Genomic DNA, 11,104 nt, shown 5'->3' on the forward strand with positions numbered 1-11,104 from the left:
AATCAATTTGACTTGAGTCATATTGCAGTCTACACATATCTCTTATGTGTGACTGCCATCTACTGGTCACACTTAATAATTTCACCATGTACCAAATACAATAGCTTCGAGGTCGGTAAGCACAACCAAAATTATTCCGTACATTAGGCGCACCGGGTTACAAGGCTTTTTGAGAAAATGAAAGGATTTTAAGTACGCCTTATAGTTAAAAAATATGGGGGTGGGGGGGATAAATAAATTTGGTGACAATAACCATGATATTAATTTTTCATACCGTTACATCCTTAATAACATGTCATAATTTTATTTTTTTCTAATAATCCTAACACTAGAATAAATCAATTTGACTTGAGTCATATTGCAGTCTACACATATCTCTTATGTGTGACTGCCATCTACTGGTCACACTTATAATTTCACCATGTACCAAATAAAATAGCTCCGAGGTCGGTAAGCACAACCAAAATTATTCCGTACATTAGGCGCACCGGGTTATAAGGCTTTTTGAGAAAATGAAAGGATTTTAAGTACGCCTTATAATTAAAAAATATGGGGGGGGATAAATAAATTTGGTGACAATAACCATGATATTAATTTTTCATACCGTTACATCCTTAAAAACATGTCATAATTTTATTTTTTTCTAATAATCCTAACACTAGAATAAATAAATTTGACTTGAGTCATATTGCAGTCTACACGTATCTCTTATGTGTGACTGCCATCTACTGGTCACACTTAATAATTTCACCATGTACCAAATACAATAGCTTCGAGGTCGGTAAGCACAACCAAAATTATTCCGTACATTAGGCGCACCTGGTTATAAGGCTTTTTGAGAAAATGAAAGGATTTTAAGTACGCGTTATAGTTAAAAAATATGGGGGGGGGGGGGATAAATAAATTTGGTGACAATAACCATGATATTAATTTTTCATACCGTTACATCCTTAATAACATGTCATAATTTTATTTTTTTCTAATAATCCTAACACTAGAATAAATCAATTTGACTTGAGTCATATTGCAGTCTACACATATCTCTTATGTGTGACTGCCATCTACTGGTCACACTTATAATTTCACCATGTACCAAATAAAATAGCTCCGAGGTCAGTAAGCACAACCAAAATTATTCCGTACATTAGGCGCACCGGGTTATAAGGCTTTTTGAGAAAATGAAAGGATTTTAAGTGCGCCTTATAGTCCAAAAATACGGGGGGGTAAAAAAAATTTGGTGACAATAACCATGATATTAATTTTTCATCCCGTTACATCCTTAATAACATGTCATAATTGTATTTTTTTCTAATAATCCTAACACTAGAATAAATCAATTTGACTTGAGTCATATTGCAGTCTACACATATCTCTTATGTGTGACTGCCATCTACTGGTCACACTTATCATTTCACCATGTACCAAATAAAATAGCTTCGAGGTCGGTAAGCACAACCAAAATTATTAGCAATTTTTTAAATCAAAATAAATACTTTTGTTAGGACTACAACCAATTATTCATGCTCACATATGTATATAAACACATATATATATGTATGTGTATATATATATGTATGTGTATATATATATATATATATATATATATATATATATATATATATATATATATATATATATATATATATATATATATATATATATATATATATATATATATATATACTGTGTGTATATATAAATTATTAGACGCACCGGGTTATAAGGCTTTTTGAGAAAATGAAAGGATTTTAAATGCCCCTAATATTCAGAAAATACGGGGGGGGGAAAATGCAAACAAATTTTGGTGACAAAAACCATGATATTAATTTTTCATACCGTTACATCCTTAATAACATGTCATAATTTTTTTTTCTTTCTAATAATCCTAAGAGTAAAACAAATCAATTTGAGGTGAAACATCTTTTTGTGTTTTTTAAATGCTTTATGATAGTAGATCTCCATACCCTCATTTTCCCGTTGCGGACGGCTGCTCCGTCCTCTGCTAATCTCAGCACGTAGAGGTCCATGTTGTATTCTCTGCCTCCCCGCAGACTGAAGCCGAAGCCTTTGCTATCTCTCTCCAGGTCCGCTGAGTAAAACTCAGAATCCTAATGGGAGACAGAAAAGGAAAAGGCAGGAAAAAAAGAACCATCAAGGTCATTTTTGTGAATCAGATATGAAGATGTGTGTGTTTTCTTTCCGGTGGGGCCCCCATCGTTTCAGCTGCGTGGAACAAAGGCCACCCTCAGTGAAGCTGCACCTGTCCGACAAGCAAGACTGTGTGTATGATGTGTGTGTGTGTGTACGCAGGTGTGAGGATTGTGAATTATTGATGTGCTGAGCTCCGGGTGGAGAGCGAGAGTGGTGTCGCAGTGCATGGCGAGGACAGTCAGACAGCTCTCCTCATCCTCACGCCCTCCTAATCTTCTCTGCCGAGCGATCAATGCTATCTGGACGCGCCATCGCCGCATTAATTCAGCGGCGCACGCCGCGGACCGAGGGGCTACTTTGAAAGTAAACAGGCTTTCCCTCATGCAAAAAAAAAAAAAAAGGTGCCAGCAGGCGGCTGTAAGGAGAAATGTAAGTAAATAAAAATGCACGTTGTTTTGTCCTTGGCGTGGGAGGAGGGATTAGTTGATGCTGTGAAGGTGACCAGGAAGGTACACTGCAAAAAGTAAAGTGTTCAAAAACAAGAAAAAATTTAAGCAATGGACGGGACCAACTTTGACGGCACATAAAATCCAAACCGGAGCAGTAATTAAAACTCTTTCGTCAACTTTTAATCAGAAGGGGTCAATCTCTCTCCTGTGCTAGTTTGAAGCCGACACGACAAACGCGCTCAGAGGAGATAATGTTTGAAAAAAGGTGACCGGTTTTTACAAAACTTTTGTTTTGAAGGGGGAATTGCAAACTTCCTTGTTGATTTTTGCTGGGGGTTGTCAATATATGAAATGTAGGTCTAAGTGAGACCTACATAGAGGTTTTTGTTTCATGTCTCTAAGACATTCCGACTGGAAGTTACAGGCAGTTTTGTCTGAGTTTTCTTCCTAGGAGCAGTTGTGTCTGTGTTTTCTTCCTAGGGGGCGCTAGAGCGCAATTTTGAGTTTTGGGGTTGGGTTTTTTTATGAGAGCGCAATTTTTGCCAGTCCTGATGTGTGTGTCCAGTTTGGTGAGTTTTGAAGCATGTTAAGGGGGTCAAATTACAGCTCAAAGAGGCAAAAGTGACTGTTTTTACAAAACTTTTGTTTTGAAGGGGGAATTGCAAACTTCCTTGTTGATTTTTGCTGGGGGTTGTCAATATATGAAATGTAGGTCTAAGTGAGACCTACATAGAGGTTTTTGTTTCATGTCTCTAAGACATTCCTACTGGAAGTTACAGGCAGTTTTGTCTGAGTTTTCTTCCTAGGAGCAGTTGTGTCTGTGTTTTCTTCCTAGGGGGCGCCAGAGCGCAATTTTGAGTTTTGGGGTTGGGTTTTTTTATGAGAGCGCAATTTTTGCCAGTCCTGATGTGTGTGTCCAATTTGGTGAGTTTTGAAGCATGTTAAGGGGGTCAAATTACAGGTCAAAGAGGCAAAAGTGACTGTTTTTACTAAACTTTTGTTTTGAAGGGGGAATTGCAAACTTCCTGTTGATTTTTGCTGGGGGTTGTCAATGTATGAAATGTAGGTCTAAGTGAGACCTACAAAGGGTTTTTTGTTTCATGTCTCTAAGACATTCCTACTGGAAGTTACAGGCAGTTTTGTCTGAGTTTTCTTTCTAGGAGCAGTTGTGTCTGTGTTTTCTTCCTAGGGGGCGCTAGAGCGCAATTATGAGTTTTGGGGTTGGGTTTTTTTATGAGAGCGCAATTTTTGCCAGTCCTGATGTGTGTGTCCATTTTGGTGAGTTTTGAAGCATGTTAAGGGGGTCAAATTACAGCTGAAAGTGGCAAAAGTGACTGCTTTTACTAAACTTTTGTTTTGAAGGGGGAATCGCAAACTTCCTGTTGATTTTTGCTGAAAGATGTCAGTGTATGAAATTTAGGTCTAAGTGAGACCTACATAGAGGTTTTTGTTTTGTTTTTGTCTCTACGACATTCCTACTGGGAGTTACAGGCAGTTTTGTCTGTGTTTTCTTCCTAGGAGGCGCTAGAGCGCAATTTTGAGTTTTGGGGCTAGGTTTTTTGATTAGATCGCAATTTTCGCCAGTCCTGATGTGTGTGTCAAATTTGGTGGGTTTTGAAGCATGTTAAAGGGGTCAAATTACAGCTCAAAGAGGCGGTGGAATAATAATAAAACCTTACAATTACAATAGGGTCCTCTGTCCCAAAGGGACATTGCGGTCCCTAAAAATACAAAAATTAGGGGTATTTTATTTGAACTAAGCAAAATTATCTGCCAATAGAACAAGAAAATGTGGCTTGTCAAAACTTTTCAAAACAAGGAAAAAAATAAGCTAACCTCAATGAACCCAAAAATACCTTAAAATAAGTATATTCTCACTAATAACAAGTGCATTTTTCTTGGTAGAAAAAAAAATTGACCTTTTTGCTCAATATGTTGAAAAATATTCTTAAATGAAGTAAATGCTAGTGCCATTATCTTGACATAATGATATGCGCTCGGCATCATGATTTTTTTTTCATGCTTGAAGTAAGAAATTATTACTTTAAAAAATTAGTTTTATACTTCTGAGTAGGGATGTCCGATAATGGCTTTTTTGCCTATATCCGATATTGTCCAACCCTTAATTACAGATACCGATATCAACCGATACCGATATATACAGTCGTGGAATTAACACATTATTATGCCTAATTTGGACAACCAGGTATGGTGAAGATAAAGTCCTTTTTTTTTAAAATTAATAAAATAAACTAAGATATATAAATGAAAAACATTTTCTTGAATAAAAAAAGAAAGCAAAACAATATAAAGACAGTTACATAGAAACTAGTAATGAATGAAAATGAGTAAAATTAACTGTTAAAGGTTAGTACTATTAGTGGAGCAGCAGCACGCACAATCATGTGTGCTTACGGACTGTATCCCTTGCAGACTGTATTGATATATATTGATATATAATGTAGGAACCAGAATATTAATAACAGAAAGAAACAACCTTTTTGTGTGAATGAGTGTAAATGGGGGAGGGAGGTTTTTTGGGTTGGTGCACTAATTGTAAGTGTATCTTGTGTTTTTTATGTTGATTTAATTTAAAAAAAAACAAAATAAAATAAAAACGATACCGATAATAAAAAAAACTATACCGATAATTTCCGATATTACATTTTAAAGCATTTATCGGCATCTCTACTTGTGAGTGTTGATGACACAGCAACAGTTGATATTCTAGTTTCAAGCATGTTTTACTCAATATAGGTCATCAAATCTCAGCAACAAGCTGTAATATCTTACTGAGATCATTTAGGACCAAAACACTTAAAACAAAACAAGTAAAACACTGTAACATAAAATCTGCTTAGTGAGAAGAATTATCTTATCAGACAGAAAATAAGCAAATATCAGCCTTATTTGAGATACATCATCTTACTTAGATTTCAGTTTTTGCAGTGTAGGACGGACGGTCATGTGATCGGATATCTTACCTGGGTCGAGACTTGTGTCGGTAGCTGTGGGGGAGGGGCTTGGGGGGCTTTGAACTCGAACGACTCCTGTTTTGGTTTGGTGTTGTTTCTGAAAACAGGGAATTTGCACGATTAATATTGGGGTTGCCTCTTTATTAGCACAGTAGGTAGACATGCAGAAAAACCCACCAATATAGTAAGAAGACTGCTAATTAAGGTTGCATAAACTATTGTTGAATTTATTATATGTGACAGTATCGAGGAGTCAGTAGTTGTTGTACAAAACCCCAAAACCAGTGAAGTGGTCACGTTGTGTAAATGGTAAATAAAAACAAAATAAAATGATTTGCAAATCCTTTTCAGCCTATATTCAATTGAATAGACTGCAAAAGACAAGATATTTAATGTTCGAACTGGAAAAATGTGTTATTTTTTTGCAAATATTAGCTCATTTGGAATTTGAAGCCTGCGACATGATTAAAAAAAAGCTGGCACAAGTGGCACAAAAGACTGAGGAAGTTGAGGAATGCTCATCAAACACTTATTTGGAACATCCCACAGGTGAACAGGCTAATTGGGAACAGGTGGGTGCCATGATTGGGTATAAAAAGCAGCTTCTGTGAAATGCTCAGTCATTCACAAACAAGGACGGGGCGAGGGTCACCACTTTGTCAACAAATGTGTAAGCAAATTGTTTAAGAACAACATTTCTCAACAAAATATTGCAAGGAGTTTAGGGATTTCACCATCTAAGGTCTGTAATATCATCAAAAAGTTCAGAGAATGTGGAGAAATCACTGCACGTGGTACACTGCATCAAAAAGCGACATCAGTGTCAGGGTTTCCCACACATTCATTTATTTGTGGCGGCCCGCCATGAAAGAATTACATCCGCCTCAAATAAAAAATAAAAATAAAAAATAAAAAATATATATATATATATATATATATATATATATATTTTTTGTCCTCTCCAGCTTCTCAGGCAAATCATATAGTTGATGTAGATGCCCATATCGGCTGTTCAGATTTACTTTACAAAAGAGAAGTGTAGGATACTTCTCTTGTTGCCTTATTTGTATTTGACTTTATTAAATCTATTTATATTAGAAACACAACATGTGTATATAACAAAGGGTGCAAAGTCTGCAGGCAGTAGGAAACACATGGTTAAGTGTAGGGAGTAAAACTGATGGGAGTCTAAAGTCCAAGATTTTTGGAGCTCTTTGTTCAGTGGATCAGATGTTTGATGAAGCTCTGTGTCTATCTACCACCACTACTGTTTTCTGTTTATTTGTTACTGACTGTGGCAGGACACCTCTGCCTCTGTTTCACTTTATGTTGCTGGTAAATAATATGGTTGTAGTAGTAGGCTAAAGTTAAATGATTTAGTATGCAATAATTAAAGGGGCAGAGCTTTGAGACATTTTAGCTTTTATATTTTATAATATATATATTTTTTGTAAGAACCACAATTAATAAATATATTTCAGTGAATAACTTATTGTTCAAATCTGTATATAAATATGTACATAAAGTGTTGTAATTATATTGTAGAATGGATGGATGGATGGATGGATGTTTAAAACAAAACTGTTATTATTAATTAGTAAGTATACATTTTTTGAGCCTTTTTAGAGAAAATCTAATCATTGTAGTAAATTATGCAAATTACTCAATGATGTCATGGTGACCACGCCCATAGCCACGCCCCCACCGCCACAGGTATCTTGGCAGTTTATGGGAAACACTGAGTGTGTAAAGGATATCACCACATGAGCTCAGGAACACTTCAGAAAACCAATGTCAGTAACTACAGTTGGTCGCTACATCTGTAAGTGCAAGTTAAACCTCTACTATGCAAAGCAAAAGCCATTTATCAACAACACCCAGAAACGCTGCCGGCTTCGCTGAGCCCGAGCTCGTCTAAGATGGACTCATGCAAGGTGCGGGTACTAGACTGGCCTGCCTGTAGTCCAGACCTGTCTCCCATTGAAAATGTGTGGCGCATTATGAAGCCTAAAATACCACAACGGAGACCCTCGGACTGTTGAACAACTTAAGCTGTACATCAAGCAAGAATGGGAAAGAATTCCACCTGAGAAGCTTCAAAAATGTGTCTCCTCAGTTCCCAAACGTTTACTGAGTGTTGTTAAAAGGAAAGGCCATGTAACACAGTGGTAAAAATGCCCCTGTGACAACTTTTTTGCAATGTGTTGCTGCCATTAAATTCTAAGTTAATGATTATTCACAAAAAAAAAAAATTGTTTCTCAGTTCAAACATTAAATATCTTGTCTTTGCAGTCTATTCAATTGAATATAAGTTGAAAAGGATTTGCAAATCATTGTATTCTGTTTTTATTTACCATTTACACAACGTGACAACTTCACTGCTTTTGGGATTTCTATTATTCACAGCAAAAAAATTATACATTTTTTGTGTTAAACCTCTAAAGGCTTAATGGCCACATGCGTGGACAGCACCTTTCAGCTCTTATTTCCAAAATTGTGTACACTACTGAATTGGGGTCTTATGGCCACTTATGTGGACACTTATACTGCCATCTGGTGGTGTCAGAAAAGTATAACATACAATGGAATATGGAAAACAAAGTGTAAAAATAAGAATTAGCATGTCACTAAACATGAAGTACACGTTTGTGTACTTATGGACTAAAAGTACATCATATAAAACGATGATTCTTAGTTTTTATTCTATTCGGGTCCAATAAGCCCAAATAGCAAAGATAAATAAAAAACAGCATGTAAACAAACAGCCTGGGCCTTAAGAGGTTAAATATATATATATTTTTTTACCTGGCTTCAGGTGCTGCCTGCTGCTGCGGCGTGTGTGTGGTGGTTATGGTGGCGATCTTCTCCGCATTGGTCAGCAAAGACGCATTTGAAGACTCTGTAGGTGCCAGAAAAAGAGTCAATTTGTGAGTGTTAAAGAGAAGAACATACATAACACACAACTGAGGACATTACATGTGACGTGTTTAGCGTCCTCCTCCAGTGATAATGGTACTTGATGACACTTAAGATACTAAGAAATTCAGTTTATTTGCCGTAATGGAGGTGAGTAGTTACTTAGGGGAGCGGCTCCACACTGTGTATTTATGGAGACACATAATTCACTGCTAGCCACTGGTCAGCCGGGGCTGTCACGATCAGCAATCAACGCACCTGGACCTGATGAGAGGGAGCTGTATAAAGGACCAGTGGACCCAAGGATCCAGGCGGGAACTTAGTTTCTCAATGGTCTACCGTAAGCCTACTCTAGCTTGATGCTCTCTGTTTTCCCTCTGCGCCTGACTTCCTTGTTTGTCCTCCCTCAGTGCCCTCCCGAGTTTTGCCCTTGGTGATTCTTCCGTTGATTTCCCCTGTGGACTTTGGACTGCCTTTCTCGATCCTTGACCCTCGCCCGGACACGGACCTTGTCACTCCTCTCCTGCCCTTGGACCACCTGCCTGCACCACGGACTGCCTCGTTCCTTCGCTCTCAACACTTGGTAACACACTACACACAAAACCTCACACACACACACACTCTTGGGTTTTGACCCTCTCCATTTCCTTAGTTTAGTTTATTAGTTAGTATTGTTTATTATTATATATATTAACTATATATACAATACATTATTGAACATTACTGCCCCTGGTGTCTGAGCCGTCATCTCCCTCTGTTAAACCATAACAGGGGGACTAACAAGAAATAGTGTCAGCTCGATGATTGTCATTAATTGCAGGGCGGTATGGCTCGGTTGGTAGAGTGGCCGTGCCAGCAACTTGAGGGTTCCAGTTTCGATCCCCGCTTCCCCCAATCCTAGTCGCTGCCGTTGTGTCCTTGGGCAAGACACTTTACCCACCTGCTCCCAGTGCCACCCACACTGGTTTAAATGTAACTTAGATATTGGGTTTCACTATGTAAAAGCGCTTTGAGTCACGAGAGAAAAGCGCTATATAAATATAATTCACTTCACTTCACTAAATATAATTCACATTGTACGCCACCTCTTTTTATTTGGACTTTCGCTGTTAACATAACAACAGCTGTTTCTAAAGGAATGGGGGGTATGTAAACAGCCATTGTTTTCGGTCACATTAACACAAAAGAAAAAAGATGCCTCGGGCTTGGACTGGTCCTGGATCGAGCTTGGGCAGGTCTTGGATCAAAATAGATAACCCCTCCCGTCTCCTCCCATCGTACAGAATGGAATTTTACAAGCCTTTGGCTTGGTGCAACAAAGACAGCTTTTCGTCTGTTCACTGGGAACTCAGGGAACGGAAAGTTTTTTGGTTAATTTACATACATACATCCTAGCCGCTGCCGTTGTGTCCTTGGGCAAGACACTTTACCCACCTGCTCCCATGCAGTGCCACCCACACTGGTTTAAATGTAACTTAGATAGTGGGTTTCATTATGTAAAAGCACTTTGAGTCACGAGAGAAAAGCGCTATATAAATATAATTCACTTCACTTCACTAAATATAATTCACATCTTTTTATTTGGACTTTCCCTGTTTACATAACAACAGCTGTTTCTAAAGGAATGGGGGGTATGTAAACAGCCATTGTTTTCGGTCACATTAACACAAAAGAAAAAAGATGCCTCTGGCTTGGACTGGTCCTGGATCGAGCTTGGGCAGGTCCTGGATCAAAATAGATAACCCCTCCCGTCTCCTCCCATCGTACACAATGGAATTTTACAAGCCTTTGGCCTGGTGCAACAAAGACAGCTTTTCGTCTGTTCACTGGGAACTCAGAGAACGGAAAGTTTTTTGGTTAATTTATATACATCCATCCTAGCCACTGCCGTTGTGTCCTTGGGCAAGACACTTTACCCACCCACTAGAGAAAAGTGCTATATAAATATAATTAAATTCACTAATTCACTTCACTAATTCTCACCGGCATTGAAAGTAAACAGGTTTTTAAAAGGAAAGTAATATTTTATCTGAGTCTGTAAATTAGTTTGCTTGTTGATGATTTTTGTTTGGTTTTGTATTGTGTAGTTATATTTATGTGGTAATTATTATTCTGTGACTGTAAATTGTTTGCTTGTTTTCTTATTGATGCTTTTATTTGTTTCTGTATTGTGTCGTTATAATTATATGCTTTTACTTGTAATTGTATCGAGTTGGTGGACCCCAGGAAGACGAGTGAGTTGCCGTGGCAACCAGCTAATGGGGATCCTTAATTAAAATCTAATCAAATCAAAATTTGGCAGTGCGATGTCTTTCACGAAAATTGGCCGATATCGGTCTTTTCAGTAGTTTCACGCCACCAGCGCAACAAAGCGTAGCTGTACCAGATGATACATTTATGTCATCCCTCAGCAAGCATGCACTTGTAGCCCCAGGAGATAAAGAGCGTCCTACATATTCTGCCTTTTATCATTTCTGGGCTATAATGATAGTGCGTTATCGGTGAATCTAAACGAGTTGAACATCATTATCCTTGCTACAAGAAGGGATATTTTCCCTCCAGAACAACGCAATCTGGGCCGTCTACAGGTAACCTGATTGGAATTCTTCTCTC

The 11,104-nt window shown here is 37.9% G+C and overlaps 1 protein-coding gene across 6 annotated transcripts in view; it reads right to left on the reverse strand.

Annotated features, from left to right (window-relative positions):
• magi1b (membrane associated guanylate kinase, WW and PDZ domain containing 1b) overlaps nucleotides 1-11,104 on the reverse strand; it is a 430,901-nt gene that overhangs the window by 24,868 nt on the left and 394,929 nt on the right. For all 6 annotated transcript variants that reach the window (XM_062044599.1, XM_062044611.1, XM_062044591.1 and 3 more), the window contains 3 exons: nucleotides 8,381-8,474; nucleotides 5,585-5,672; nucleotides 1,965-2,108 (listed from right to left, as the gene is read on the reverse strand). In XM_062044599.1, the coding sequence (XP_061900583.1) occupies nucleotides 1,965-2,108; nucleotides 5,585-5,672; nucleotides 8,381-8,474 (326 nt within the window). The remainder of the gene's footprint in view (nucleotides 1-1,964; nucleotides 2,109-5,584; nucleotides 5,673-8,380; nucleotides 8,475-11,104) is intronic.

Source organism: Entelurus aequoreus, linkage group LG01 (assembly GCF_033978785.1).
Source record: "Entelurus aequoreus isolate RoL-2023_Sb linkage group LG01, RoL_Eaeq_v1.1, whole genome shotgun sequence".
NCBI lineage: Eukaryota > Metazoa > Chordata > Actinopteri > Syngnathiformes > Syngnathidae > Entelurus > Entelurus aequoreus.